The 15,629-nt window shown below is 42.1% G+C and overlaps 1 protein-coding gene across 1 annotated transcript in view; it reads left to right on the forward strand.

The window, feature by feature from the left end:
- The window catches only part of KCNH5 (potassium voltage-gated channel, subfamily H (eag-related), member 5), a 153,192-nt gene that overhangs the window by 30,006 nt on the left and 107,557 nt on the right, over positions 1-15,629 (forward strand). The window contains exon 5 of the mRNA XM_009332731.1: positions 4,362-4,754. Coding sequence (XP_009331006.1) covers positions 4,362-4,754 — 393 coding nt within the window. The remainder of the gene's footprint in view (positions 1-4,361; positions 4,755-15,629) is intronic.

The following is a 15,629-nucleotide window of genomic DNA, read 5'->3' on the forward strand; positions in this document are numbered from 1 at the left end:
GCAGACTTGGGAAGCCTTTGCATTAACTTCAGTGGCTTAGAATTAGATTTCAGCAGCAGAGTAACTCCCCAGAATGCTGAAAGCACAATGTGATTCCTCTAACACAGTGTCTCCAAAAGGCAGAAGAAAGAACAAGCCAGAGCATTTTGATTTTACTCAGATTTACTTCTGGTTGCCTTGAAGCAGCGGTATCTTTCCTCTTTTGCAAGGTCTTTAAGCCTGAAGCTGTTCTGTGCAGCAATTTAGAGGAACTATTCAAATCTAAGACTTAACATCAGTGAACACGAAGGAGATTTGCTAGCGATGAATGAGGTTTGAGTACTTCTGACACGATTTCCTTCTTTCCTGCAGGTTGGACAAAGTTTGCTCGGTTGACGCGGGCCCTGACGAACAGCCGGAGCGTACTGCAGCAGCTAACGCCGATGAACAAGGCCGAGGTGGTGCACAAACACTCCCGGTTAGCCGAAGTAAGTGGGACAGACACCAGCCAGCTCCCTTTGTAAGGCAGGAAGAGAGGGGGGGATAAAAACCCAAACCTATTCCTATTTATAAATAATAATTTTGGAGGAAAATATTTCCCAGCTCAGGAAATTCAGAGGCTGATTTTTTCAGCCTCTCCTCTGCTCATCCTAAAGCAGCGCTATGCGCCAAGCCCATGGTTCTGGGACAGGTCATGCTCTTTCAGTCATGAAAACAGTCTCTCTAGGTCGCTTTTATTTAAATGGCCCTATTTCTGTGCATGCAATTCTCAGTTTGCTGGTTGTTGCTTAACTTGGGGTGCACAGTGTGCTCCTCTGCATGCTGTCTCACAGCGACGTGGAACCAGACTTGATGTCCTTGAGCCCTGTGGATGGTCGCTTACGCTCCCAGGGAAATGGGATTGAGAAACCAGGTACTCCTCTTTGGAAGTATCCCTGTCTGGGCCCCTGGGGTTGTACAGGCACACTGACTACATATATATCTTGACTTTCTTGCAAAGTCATTCCTGCAGTATTTTGCTCATCATTTTTTTCTTCAGAACTGATGAAATGAACTCTTTGGCAGGTTGCAAACATCTCCTTAACAGTGCAGATGGTGCAACAGGTGAATGCCTTCAGGTTAACTGATGAAACAGAGGTACTGCTTTCATCTTCATGTCCATTGGTTATGAAAAATATATGGGTCAAAAATATATGGTCAAAATATATGAGCTACTGAAAATGACAGCCCTAGCCACCTTGTGCCAGGGAGCTTGTCCTGTGTTCGATGCTAAGAACTGGTAGCAGCTTTAATTTTTTTTTTTTTTTTGTTCCCCTTCTCATTTTAGTGGACTTCGATAATAAAAACTCAAATTAAGATCGGAATGGAAACCCACAGTTTTCAGGTGTTGGCAGTGTGAGGTTTTCCCTTGAATTATCCCATACCAATAGCTTGGATGACTGCTGAGTTACTTTCACATCTTGCTTTTCTGATTCATGACATTTCAGCATTCTGTAAATCCGGTTATATGCATTATTGGCTTAGTCTAGAGAAGGGAAGACTGGAGAAGATATGGTAACAATATTCAAATAAGTCTAAAGCACTTGCATAGAGTGAGGGAAGAAATTATTCACCAGGACCACTATAGCTAGAGAAAAAGTAATGGCATTAAGTCATAGCAAGGAAGATTTAGATCAGGCAGTAGGAAAAGCTCAGGTAAGGGAGAAGGTTGAACCGAGGAATAGGTTGCTTGGAGAGTGTGTGACTTCCTCTCTTACAAGTCATTTAGAGCTGTAAAATGGTTTCTAGGCAAAATGCTGTCAGGAATGCAGACTGAGTGGACATATGCCATCGGCGTACAGGCCCCGTTTGCCATACTTCTGTGTCTGGGGAGGAGCGTTATCATCACAGCTCATCCCTTGCAGAATGTAGTGCCCACCTTTACCAGGCTTAACCATTGTTAGCTGTTTTCATTGGTTGTATACGAGAACAATTCAGAGAGTCTGTGATGAATGCAGCTGACTAACAAGATATTGTGTATTCTTTAGTGGTTTAAAATTAAAAATTCATGCAGCATGAAAGAAATAATCATTATAGTTCAGTGGTCTCCACAGCCACTTGCCACCTACTCACCATGTCAAACTCAGCATGATATTACGTTAAGAATAATAATTATGCTTTTACAGTATCATGGGAGCTCCTAAGCACTCCACCACCAGAGGCATAGGGAACTATCAAGCATATGTTCATTGCATTCGGCTTGAGCCCTAAGCAGCTCATTATTCCAGCTATAGTGAGGCTGTTTCCAGCTCCTGCCCCAGTGAACAAGACGGTGAACAAACAGGCCTGGAGAAGCCAAGGAAAGAAGTCCCAGTCCTGATTTATCATGACAGTAAAGCGTTGACCACAGATGAGTCCAAAGACATAACTGGAGATAATGACCAGATTATGAGTCAAAGCCAAAATGGTGTGTTAAATGCAGGGGACAATTTTGGCATTGAAAGAAGTTTCGTGGATTTGCACAAAGGCTGCTATGAAGAAATGACTGTACTGATCATTGCTTTTATTCTGGGGAGGGACCCGTGGATCCACCAGCGAGTTCAGTGTGCCGCAGTGGCCAGCTGAACCTTGCCCATTGGGTGGTTATAGGTGTGCTGTTAGTGAGTCTTGTCCTGGTCACTGGGGAAGTGACACCTGGAGGTTGATATTTTTATGGCTCTCACCAGGGGTTTGGCATCTGTGAGGGTCTCTGGCAAGTGCCATTGGGACCACACCGCTTGGTGTGCGTTGCTGTTCAGCTGGAGCTCAACACATGGTTTTGTGTTGCACCGAAGCTAGTTTGATATGAGGCTGTTGACAAAGGGAGCCACCATGGCCTTCTGGAGGTCTCTCCTGCACTCTCACTGCTGCCTGTGTAGTGGGTCTAGTGGTTTTCTGGCCACAGGATAAATTTGCGCAACTCAGCTGACTTTGTAGAAAACAAATGGCTAACTCATGTAACAACAGTTTTTCATCATACCAGTTTAACTGACTTTCCTTACAGGTTGTGATTGCTAAATCTGGCCTTAGGGAGGGTGGGAACAGGTAGGCAGAAGCAGGTTTGCATCCCATCAGGTTACAGCCTGACACTGGGCCAGATTAGACATGTTGGAAAACCACAACACAGAGTGAGAGAGGCTGCTGTTGTTGTCCCTTGGTGATCCCTGAAGAACAGATTTTCAGTAGAGTCAGACTTTTACTGTTTGATCTCAGTAACAGCTTTCTCATCTTAAAAATAAGACTGCAAAGAATAAATGGAGAGTCTGTATCTGTGGTACTTGAGTTCATATTCTTAGTTGTTGTGCTGTTTATTCAGAGCCATTTACTCCTCTTCATCGAGGAAGCATCCTGCGTTTGGGTGTTTTTACACATATGGGACTGCTATTTGCAATCCAACTGTCCCTGCAAATATGGTGCATCAGCTCCAATATGGGACAGGTGTAGGGCTGAAATGAGTTTTAAAGTTGCTGGAATTATTTATTTTATCCCATATAGACTTGAGATCCCCAAATGTAAAAGGTGTTATTAGTTCCAAAATACACGAATCTTTCAGTTGTCAGTGCAATATATTGCCACATTGCGCATTCCTTTGTGGTTTTGTTTCTTGTGTTGGACTGAGATAAGAGGTAATTAGATTAGCTGGGAGGAATGTCTTAAGTGAATTTGGCTTGGTTCCTTTGCGATGTTTCCAGTTCCACATTTTACAAAAGTGCGCATGCAGGAGATTATAGTCATATGCAAAAAAGAAAAGAAAAGTAATTACAAGAAATAAAAGAGAACCCACTAGTGACATTGAGCTTGTAAGAGCAACAACTTTTTGAAGAAAATGGGAAGGAAGCATGATATTGCCAGGGTGTTAGGGCAGAAACTGTGCACGCAATGCTTCATTTTAGAAGGAGGTCAGCCAGCAAGGCTGAAGTCTGGTTTACCTTTGATAGGGTATTGTTCTGGCTAAACAGTGGTTTAAAAAAGAGGTCAGGCATGAAGGATTAGTCTTGCAACACTTCCAAATACGAATGAATACTCATGTTCATAACTGCAAAGCCTAAGCTGGTGTGGCAGTACCCACAACCTGTTTCTGGAGCCTCTCTGCCCTTGCTATTGGCATGGATTCCCCTCAGTCCATCTGCAAAGACCTCCCTTTTTGCAAGAATATCCTTAGATGCTGTGCTGCTCCCATTCACTGACTGATAGCTGCCTCCACACATTCTTAATAAATCAGATAATTTAGAAACTGTGGGTTGACTTGCAATGTCCAATGAACATAGTCCCGTCTTTGTGCTGTTCCTTACAGAAATCCGTGAGACCACTTATTGGATTGTATTAATTGAAAACAGTAACATTTGCTTTTCTGTCCTTTACAGGTTCTCCAGCTGGGTTCTGATATTCTGCCTCAGTACAAGCAAGAAGCTCCAAAGACTCCACCACACATTATACTACACTATTGTGCTTTTAAGACCACTTGGGACTGGGTCATCTTAATTCTAACCTTCTACACAGCAATTATGGTTCCATATAATGTGTCCTTCAAGACAAAACAGAACAACATTGCCTGGCTCGTGCTGGACAGTGTCGTGGACGTTATTTTTCTGGTTGACATTGTTTTGAACTTTCATACGACCTTTGTTGGTCCTGGTGGAGAGGTTATATCTGATCCCAAACTCATAAGGATGAACTACCTGAAAACGTGGTTCGTGATTGATCTTCTGTCGTGTTTACCATATGACATCATCAATGCCTTTGAGAATGTGGATGAGGTAAGTGGTTGTAGTCTGCCTCAAAAGAATTGTTTTAATTAGGAATTAATTTAGGAGCATGCTCGCAGGCATCTGGCAGCAATAAGAGGCAACTGAAGCCCTGTGCAAATGTGCAGGGATGACCTTAAGCTGCTGGGCTTTACCTACGTGGCGTTCCCATGTTGGAGAAGAGGTAGCTTATGATTTCAGTACCGCATGTGGATGTATACATGAATGGATGTGGGTTTTAGAATCACTTGCTTGTCATCCGAAAGCATTGCTGCACGTCCATATCAAAAGGGGCTGGACCACTTGGGATGTCCCCCTGCCACAGCCTCCCTTTTCAGCTCATATCTAGTGATTGCCTTTAAGCAGTCCTAATCCATTGCAGGGCAGACTAATACGGCTTGATGTGAATAATCAAAATTCTCTATCTATCTGCTCTGGCTGAAGCTGGTGGCAAATTTGCCACTGACTTATACGAAAGTAGAGAATGCCTCTGAATGAGCATTTTTAAAATCATGCCCTAGGATTACTTTTTGTAATTTTCTTTTTTTTTGTGATGTCTTTTTAAACGTCTGATTGAGAGGGAGGTTTATCTCCATTTTTTTAAAACAGTTCTTGAGCTACTACTGGAATTTTAGAAGCTGTTTGAGGAGGGAAAACATAAATATCTTAAACGGATGCTGAATTAAAGCTTTTAAACTGCTAAATGTATTAACATTTATGAAATCGAGCTTGCAGCCTAAGATAATAGAGAAAACAAGCAATAACTATGACAAATAATGCATGCACAAGTCAGTGTAGAGAAAATTCATTATTAAAATGCAACTATAATGGCATTAGGACTTGTTTTAATTGTTCTCTAGAGCTTTTTATCTTTAGGGCTGTAAACAGATGAAAAAGCCTCTGTTCATTTTTTACCATTTTAACAGTTTTTTCTTAGAACACCTGTGAGTGGGTTTTTTGGTTGCGTTTTTTTTTTTTTTAAATTCTCGAATTCTGCAGTTATATATCCTCACTATATAAAATCTGCATTCTTATTTTTTAATGCAGACTTTGATGCAGATTTTGTAGAGCTCCTTTAAAATTCCATCCCTGTCTCTGTGCCGAGTACCATCTTTTGACATTGTTCCATTTTATTTATAGCAAATATGACAGAAGTGATAATACTTGCAGCTAAAATTCAAGATCATATGAGGGCTGCCCGTCGGAAAGCAGGTTGTACAGTCAGGCTGTGTAAGGAGGTGGTATTATCACGGTTGTAAATATAATACAGCTTTTTAAGATAACCAATTTCAGACTAAGAGGAACCTATTTTTTATAAAAATGTAGCGTTAGCTCCAGATTTTCATGCTTTAATATGTAAAACAAACAGAAAATTTCTGTGCCCAAGCAGTACAGATTTAGACGATGAGCTTAACCTCCTTTTCTAACATATAGATGGGAAATAAACCATCTGCAATATTTGTGGTGGTGAAGAGAATCATTGGCATAGTGCATTATAATTGAGGCACACTTAAAGTGGCAAACTTTAACCAAAATGTAATAAAAATAACAAGGTATCATGAGTTCCACTGGTCCTAGAGCTGCTATCATTTACCTTTAAACAAATGAAATACCAACTCCTTTTTAATAAGACAACCAATAGTAGCATTTCTTTCTCATTAAATGGTGTGTTACGGCCCTGGAGCCTCCAGCAGACGTTGGAGTGTAACTGCTTATGTACTTGTTGTGGTTTAACCCAGCAGGCAGCTGAACACCACACAGCCGTTTGCTCACTCCCTCTCAGTTTATATACCGAGCATGACGTCACATGGTATGGAATATCCCTTTGGCCAGTTTGGGTCAGCTGTCCTGGCTGTGTCCCCTCCCAGCTTCTCGCTGGCAGGGCATGAGAAGCTGAAAAGTCCTTGACTTAGTATAAACACTGCTTAGCAACAACTAAAACATCCGTGTGTTATCACATTATTCTCATGCTAAATCCAAAACACAGCACTATGCCAGCTACTAGGAAGAAAATTAACTCTATCCCAGCCGAAACCAGGACAGTACTTGATTTCAAACCCCTCCAACTCCAGTTTTCCCTAGTGCCTGAAAAGAATTGAAGTGATTTTGAAAACAGGTATGTAAACAGTCAGTCTTTCCTCCTTGGGTCTACATTTTCCTTTTTCTCTGTCTTCCAGGGGAGATTTTTTTTTGGTGATATGTCTTCATTTGTGACATTTAAGTCTTTTGAGCTGGTCAGTGTGTTCTGGGTGGTTGTAGTTATTAATGCTCTTTATCTTCATTGGCTTTTAACATTTATTTCAACTGGTACTTTTCTGGGATTTAACTTTTTGGCCCACTAGCAGCAATGTGCTCAAACACTGTTCATAGGTAAAGAATAAATAAATTGATAAGCTTAATTTGGAAGAAATATTCTGATTGATTAAAAGGAGTGTATTTCTCATTAGAATGTGAGTGTTTCCTCCTTAAGGCAAGTAGGAGAGAGAAGAATTCTTTTAGCTCTTGATTCTGGTAGGTTTTAGCTCTTTATCTTGGCCCTGGCTGTTGGATAAGGGCATTTGTCTTTAGCATTAAAATTGGTGATTGTGGCATTTCAGAAAAAGTTAACAGAAAATCAAAGCTTAGTGGTAAGGACCTTGGGGGCAGGTCCTGGTGCTCTTTGAGTTCTTGATATGGTGGTGAAGGATGGACCCAAATCAGAGTGAATAGCCCTAAAAGCCAGCTGAGTGAAAGATGACTTTCCAAATTTCCCTTGTGTGTCCCACCTCCATCCCTCCTTTCCCACATAGAATCACAGAATGGTTTGGGCTGGAAAGGACCTGAAAGATCACCTAGTTCCAACCCCCCTGCTATGGGCAGGGACACCTTCCACTAGACCATTTCTTCCTTATACCTAATCTAAATCTACCCTCTTTCAGTTGACAGCCATTCCCCCTTGTCCTATCACTATGTGCCCTTGTAAAAAGTCCCTCTCCAGCTTTCTTGTAGGCCCCTTCAGGTACTGGAAGGCTACTATAAGGTCTCCCCATAGCCTTCTCTTCTCCAGGCTGAATAACCCCAGCTCTCTCAGCCTGTCTTCATAGGAGAGGTGCTCCAGCCCCCTGATCATTTTTGTGGCCCTCCTCTGGACTCGCTCCAACAGGTCCATGTCCTTCTTATGTTGGGGACCCCAGAGTGAACACAGTACTCCAGGTGGTGTCTCACGAGAGCGGAGTAAAGGGGGAGAATCACCTCCCTTGACCTGCTGGCCACCTGGCTTTGTGGGCTTCAGGTGCACATTACCGGGTCACGCTGAGCTTCTCATCAGCCAACAGCCCCAAGTCCTTCTCCTCAGGGCTGCTCTCAATCCATTCTCTGCCCAGCCAGCTTGGTGTTGTCGGCAAACTTGCTGAGGGTGAACTCAATCCCACTGTCCATGTCGCAGACAAAGATGTTAAACAGTGCCAGTCCCAATACTGACCCTTGAGGAACGCCACTCGTCACTGGTCTCCACTTGGACATCGAAGCCATTGACATAAATCATCAAATGCACTTTTGTTAGTTGTTAAGGGACTAGATGAGTAGGGGGACACACCACTGCAGGCAGTTTTTTTTCCTCCCTATGGGCAAATCTCTCACGCATAAAGAAGGGTATGGCCAAGGAAGTTTAGGTTTGTGTCTCTCCGTTGTAGATGTAGACTACTAGATGTGATATAGGTGCTTGAAGGTTGTCATGCAGAGGCTGCTGAGTCATTGTATAAGATGCCTTATGCACTTGAGTGCTATTTTATAATGTCAGAATTAAGGAGATAAATCAAAAGATTAAAAGAAGGAGTTTGAAAAAAGGAAATGTGAGTTTTCTTACTGAGGGTTGGAGTTCTTCAAATGCAGTCAGTCTTGGCTGGAGTAGGAACAGTGTCATTTCCATCATGGACAACATTAGGCCAAGGCTGGAGTCTTGTAAAATTCCCACCTGACGCAAACATGACTGCAAATCAAAGTTACTTTGTTGTTGAGTGGATGTAGAGCCTCAGTAGAAGGATATGATGAAGAGGATTATGACACACAAATTGAGAACTGGGGGGGGATTAAGATGATTTGAGGCAGAATTAGAGGTGTAGGTTTCTGTGCCTGGAGTTACAGAGCCAGGCTGTTACAGTCTGCTCAGGGGGATTTGGATGTATGACAAGGAGGGGGAAAGGTAGGATAATGAGAGAGAGAGACACCTTGCACAGCATATAGTGATCTAAATTGATGTGATGGATGAGGAATTAAGTGGCTAAGTGGTATTGAAAGGGTAGGAAAACAAAGTAAAATAGGCTGGAGAAAAATGAGCTAAGAGGGAGGAAAGTGGAATCTTTAGTGGAATATGTACTTTATTTAAGAAAATTGGTAGGATGGTAGTCCTAGAAATCAGAAAAATGCATGGCATCTTTTCTAATTGGGAAACATTACTTGCATTGAAATACATCCTGGCTAAACCAAGGCCATAAAGAAAAACTTTCATATATAGAAGTGTGAGAAAGGACATTATAAAACATACTGAGGAATCCAGCCAATTTTCAAGGTGCGAACCAGAATGGAGGGTGTGTGTTCAGAGTCTCTGAAACTAGGCTGATTTAATTTTTTTTAAAGTAAGAGAGTTCTCTGAAACTTCAGATTTAGTCCAAAAGTGCATGTCTGTCTGTCTGTCTCTTAAATTAAAAAAAAAAAAGAAAAAAGTTTGGAGTAATGGGGGTTATGGTGTTTGGATCCAAAGATTTTGGTCACATGAAGTTCCTATTGTTATTAGGCTGTGAAATATGTAGCGACTGAAAGTTTGATTTTTGTCTTGGAGTTACACGTCACTTGTAGTGATTCTAATTTTTTTGCTGAGTACTCAGCTGTATGTAACAACTCTTTCCACTGGCGTATGCACCATCACTTACATTTCTAAAATCATGACTCCCTACTTTTGAAGCTAGAGAATTATGTTACCTTGAGGCTTACCCTTTATATGTGTTCTGCCTACCAGAGAGAGGTGAATATCCAACCTCTGTTAGTCTGGGCTACCAAAAGGTTGTATATAGTATGCGTAACCATCAATTCCAAGTCACAACTATCAGTCACACTGCGCTGAAATTGTCAGCAGATGGGTTTACAGTGTGCCTGAGGACGCTGATCCCATTGCTTGTTCAGATGTGGTCAAACCATACTGCAACTCCTTTTGGGACCAAATGCATGGATTTACATCCCAGGGAAACCAGGGTGTTGTGCAGGTGCTTGGCTCTTGTCCCCACGTGGAGCCATGCAATTGGGAGAGTACCTGGAGCTGGAAGGACCTCAGATACCCGCACTCAGCTGAAGGCATGCTGGTACAGTGCTGCTGAGGGCTGCATTTGAGCCTCTGTATATTAGTATATAGAATAAATATTCCCAAGACTCGGTGGATGGACAAGCTTCTGGCCAAATGGAAAATGCTTCCACAAATTAAGTGTTACATACAGCTGAAAAAGCCCCCTTTGCTATTTGGAAAAATACTGGTGTGTCTTTTTTTTTTGTTTGTTTTCTGGGAATTTTCACTGAAATTAATGAATTTCTGAGTTTGTAATGAAACAAAACCTAGAAGCTTGATCTCATCTCTGCCAGAAACATGGCCCTAAAATGACATGGCATATATTGCGAAGAATGGGACCAGATGTCAGGATGGTACATACAGATAGCGAAATAGATGGTTTTCAAATTAGTTGTATAAAAGATCATCCTTTCTGCAAAAATTAGTTTTTATGAGCCAATGGCTGGAAGTGAAAGCAGACAAATTTAAATGACCTAAAACTCTGAAGTTCTATGTCTATTGTTTAATAATGTAAAACTGCATGACCCCAATGGCCTTTAGAATTTAGTGATCTGTGCAGGACATATTAAGGCATGGAATCCTTGTAATTGAAATCTTCTTGTGATTACTGCTATTGATCTATTTCAGCGGTGGCAGAAACTTCTTTGCATCACTGCAATTAATAGCAACAAAAATAGCAATGTCTGTAAATTGAAAGCAAATAAAAACGGATACAGCTAGTTTTAGCCATATCCACATCTGCAGTGCTTTACTGCAAACATTCCCTTTTCGGGAGATATTTGAAGAAGGGTTTATGGACCTCAGTCTGAGTGGCATATGCAAGGTGAAGATAAATCGGTGTGTTTCAAGAATGTGGCTTTGGCTCTGAAATAAAGTCTACGGCTAGTTACCTTTCTTAAATCTAGGTGGCTGACATGGAGAAGATAATTCCCAGAACTCAATCCCTGCTGCAGCCAAGTGCTAAACTATGATGAAAACTCCTAGCAACCTAACGGCAGACGCACTAGGCCTGGGACCTGGCATTTTCCCCTTTGTTATGCAATCGGAAGGCAATTAAATATGAAGAATACTGTTATCCTGCTGCAGTGTGCAGAAAACTGCAATATAATAGTGCAGTGGCTTGGTTACGGTGTTCAAATATAAATGTATCCAGCTTAGGCCTATATTATATCGATGGTCAACCATATTCACTCTTGTTACTTATTCACCCCTATCACCACTATTGCGCTTAGTTACAGAATTACACCACGTTTCTTTAGCTTTTATTCAAGCTAAGGTTTTATTCAAGTTCTGCCACTGTTTAATTACCAGCTTTTTTAATGCTATACAAGGTCTGGGATATTTCTGCAGGTTCCCCTCTGGAGCCACATGAATGTCATCTTGATGTGAGGGGCAATTTGTGAAAGGAAGGGCTTGAACTGGAGTCGATGCAGGGGGTGGTGGGAGGGCAGGCAGGGTTGTCCCATGAGATGGATGTGACCTGCTAGCCTCATGCTGTACCACTCTGATGCGGGTTATGGCATACTGAACTTTAATTATATGCCTCAGTGGTCTCCCCCCCCCTTTTTTTTTTAATGTGTTGTATATGTTACTGGGAAGCAGATGTTGGCTACAAGCCATTTAAATCAAATCTTTAGTCAAAGCCGTATTTGGTGTTGCAGAGTCCAGTTGGGTCAAATTGTGTGTGGAGTACTTTCAAGGGAAGCTTTGAGTCCTGTGTGATCCCTTTGCTCTCAAAGGAGGGGGAGGCTTATAAAGGAGACGAGGCAAATGAAATAATCCGGTCAGATACTCACTGAAATAATGCTGGTGGGAGTAGCTCAAATCCACGTTACTGAGATGGCTGCACACAGCCATCAATAGGAGGAAAAGTCTCGCAGGCTTAGGGATGGGCAATTGCTCTGCACAAAATGGAGCCAAGGTACAGCCTTGGAGAAACTAACTGCATGGCTAATATCAGAATTAGCAAAGTTTTACTAGCAAGACAGCCTTGTAACTTGGTGTGAGTCTTCATTTTGTTCAAGATTGGGTTGGTGTTACGTCTACCCCTTGGTGTAAGGGATATGTGTAGTTCCAGAAGTACTTGCAGAAACATTGCAGCTCAGGCTACTCTCTCCAGATATTTCTTCTCTTTTTATTCCTATATTGGCATAGGAAAGTTGTAGTTTGTTGCTGGCACTAAACTATCAGCTAAGTTCAGTATCCTGCTCAGAAGCTGTCCCAACCGATGCGGCACACCTTCCTCTCCCTCCCATTTCATCCTCTGTCCACCTTCCCTAAGTGAAAGGTACCAGATTTTATGATATCTGGTTGGGCACACTGATGCACTAACAAAAAAATAGTGCAAGATGCCACATCCCACTTAACTTGAATCTAGAAGAAATATTTTTATTTCGCCCTTCTTTTTATAACTTCAGTTATTCACCGTTTGAAATGTATTGCATTGTATAGCTGTGCCATAAACAATTCACTAGAAGTTTATTTATAATGTTATAGGTTATTGACATTTGTGTTGGGGGGGTGTGGAAATGAAAAGCTCCCCCATCCTCCTGGAAAAAAAAGATCAATCTCAAGCAATAAATTTAGAGGTGCTTTCAGAGACTGCATGAGAAAACCTACTTGCTGTCATTTTGCTGTACGGACTCAATTTTGTACTCACTGCAGTCACTACTCCCATTGCTACCAGTGGTGCAGCGTCAAATATTAAACGGGCTCTGCTTGCATCTGGACCCAGGATCTAGATAGCTTGTGCAGAAGCAAAGCCCCTTACTCCCACGTGGATTTACATAATTGAATGCAACCCTAAAGTCAGTTCTCAAAGTGGTGATAAATCAGAAATGTTGCTTTTTTTATTTTTCTCATTCCAGCATTTTGATTTGTAACTATGCAACTTTATTACGTGAACTGTTTACCTAAAAAGAAGGGTTTCTGAGATACGTTGGAAGATTTATTTTAACATTAACTCCAGTAAAGAAACATTAAGGAGCTAACCAGGGATTTTAGACCTAAGCTCTATTTAAGTAGCTAAGCTCAAAAATTTCTTTTGGGAATGATTTGCTGGTTAAATTTCAAACAGCCTATACGTCCTCCTTGATACTCCTCCTGCACTGTACAGAATAGTACCTTCTGGATATGTGCCTACAGGCTCACCCGCTCGTGTTGGCGACTCACCATTTCAGTTGTTCCCAAAATCTGTAGGCAATTTGTTTTCTTTTACGTTGTGTACCATCATGTAACAACTGCTCGGTAAAGATTGTCTAAAGTTTACAAAAATGGTGCCTTTTTCACTGCTTCAATACCAAATGCTGAGCTATACCTTGACTTTACAGAATCAGCTAAGTGATTCATTTGGGTGAATTTTTTTGTGTATAATTACTTCTGGTGAAGGAAAGGTAATGAAAGTTTTGCCCATGCTTCTTTAAATAAAGTATTTGGACTCTATTTCAAAAGGTACTAAGCATGGGATTCATCTGATGAAACACAGGGCCAGGCATAGTCCACAAGGAGATACAGGCACGTTCAGAGTATGGATCCTCATGTTCTAAGATGCATCTCCAAAACAGGTCTGAGGAGTCCCCCTGCCCTAAAATGCTTATTTCTCACCACTGACGGTAATGACACGTTAGTGTGACTAGAATCATAGAATCATTAAGGTTGGAAAAGACCTCTAAGGTCATCGAGTCCAACTGTCAACCCAACACCACCATGCCCACTAAACCATGTCCCTAAGTGCCGCATCTACACGTCTTTTAAACACTTCCAGGGACGGTGACTCAACCACTTCCCCGGGCAGCCTTTTCCAATGTTTAACCACTCTTTCAGTAAAGAAATTTTTCCTCATGTCCAATCTAAACCTCCCCTGGCACAACTTGAGGCCATTTCCTCTCATCCTATCGCTTGTTACTTGGGAGAAGAGACCGACATCCACCTTGCTACAACCTCCTTTCAGGTAGTTGTAGAGAGCGATGAGGTCTCCCCTCAGCCTCCTGTTCTCCAGGCTAAACAACCCCAGCTCCCTCAGCCGCTCCTCAGAAGACTTCTTCTCCAGACCCTTCACCAGCCTCGTTGCCCTTCTCTGGACACGCTCCAGCACCTCAACGTCCTTCTTGTAGTGAGGGGCCCAAAACTGAACACAGTATTCGAGGTGCGGCCTCACCAGTGCTGAGTACAGGGGGACAATCACTTCCCTACTCCTGCTGGCCACACTATTTCTGATACAGGCCAGGATGCCATTGGCCTTCTTGGCTGCCTGGGCACACTGCTGGCTCATGTTCAGCCGGCTGTCGACCAACACCCCCAGGTCCTTTTCCACCAGGCAGCTTTCCAGGCACTCTTCCCCAAGCCTGTAGACTAGCTCAGATGCAGACCCCTCCATGGTATAGTTTAGGCTGAGATGAGATGCATTCTCCCCTTGAGACTGTATTTGCCTCACTTCAACTTTTCAAAGGATAAAAACAAAAGCAGAAAAAAATAATAGGCGTAAAACTCACAGGGACCTTTTGGGTCACTGAGTCATTGGCTTTGGTGGGCAGGTTCATTGTATTACCCTTCTCATAAGCTGGTCAAAATTCGCCTTAACTCATGGTGTCTGCAAATCTGTCTTAATTTGCGGTCTGCTAATTTGTCCCTGTGCCAGCCTTCTTGGTTAAATATTTCTTTTCCTTCCCTCATGTTTATCTCCTCGATGTGCTTAGAAAGAACCGTCATCCCCCCCTTCCCCTTCATAAACATGCCTATTTTCCTTTCCTTAATCTAAGCAAACTGATCTTGTCTAGAAACCTCATTTATGAAATTTTATGAACATTTTCTTGGTCATTCCATCTGCCTCTCTCTGCACGGAGTTAAGTTTGAATACATCTCTAGAGCAGAGCTGTATGTATTACTCCAGGCAGAGAATTCATCTTTGCTTTGTAATTGGGGTTTGGCTTTTCCTCTTGACGGTGGAAACACTCAACTGATCCATCCCAGAACTGGATTAACCTTTTCTGTGAGTGCAACCCACTGATTGCTCTGAGTCACAGTGGGATTAACCCATATACCCAAATATTACTTTTTCTTAGTAATCTTCAGCTAAAGATCATTGTAGTTGTAGAAATTTTTGTTAATTTGCCCTGTAATGGATGCCTTGAGACTCTGTATTGTTAAGCTTTATCACATTTTCCTTTATTCCCGCCCGGTTATTCTTCGCACTGACAGTGTGTTCCAAAGCTGTGCCATCAGCAGATTTTGTGACCATATAATATTTCTGCTTACTGCACTAAGAAACCAGTGAAATCACCGAGATTCGCCACTTGTAACCCTTGCTAGACTTCCTCTTAATGGTTTCCATTTTGCCATCCTTTTCACAAGTCCCTCAGTCACCTTACAGTCCCAGTTGTGGTCCCTGTTTTCTCTGTGTTTCCTAATAATTTCACCCCTTGCATTACCGAAATACTGCATTTCTTTTATTTAGAAAATGGGGCGTGTTAGCAGAGAAAGCTATCAGGAAAACTTGGCTAGATCCCGGCTAACCTAAGCTTAGCAAACCTATTGCTGCACTGATTGCATTTTGATTTATCTCAATGTTTCTAATT

Source organism: Pygoscelis adeliae, unplaced genomic scaffold (genome assembly GCF_000699105.1).
Source record: "Pygoscelis adeliae isolate BGI_AS28 unplaced genomic scaffold, ASM69910v1 Scaffold179, whole genome shotgun sequence".
In the NCBI taxonomy this organism is placed as follows: Eukaryota; Metazoa; Chordata; class Aves; order Sphenisciformes; family Spheniscidae; genus Pygoscelis; species Pygoscelis adeliae.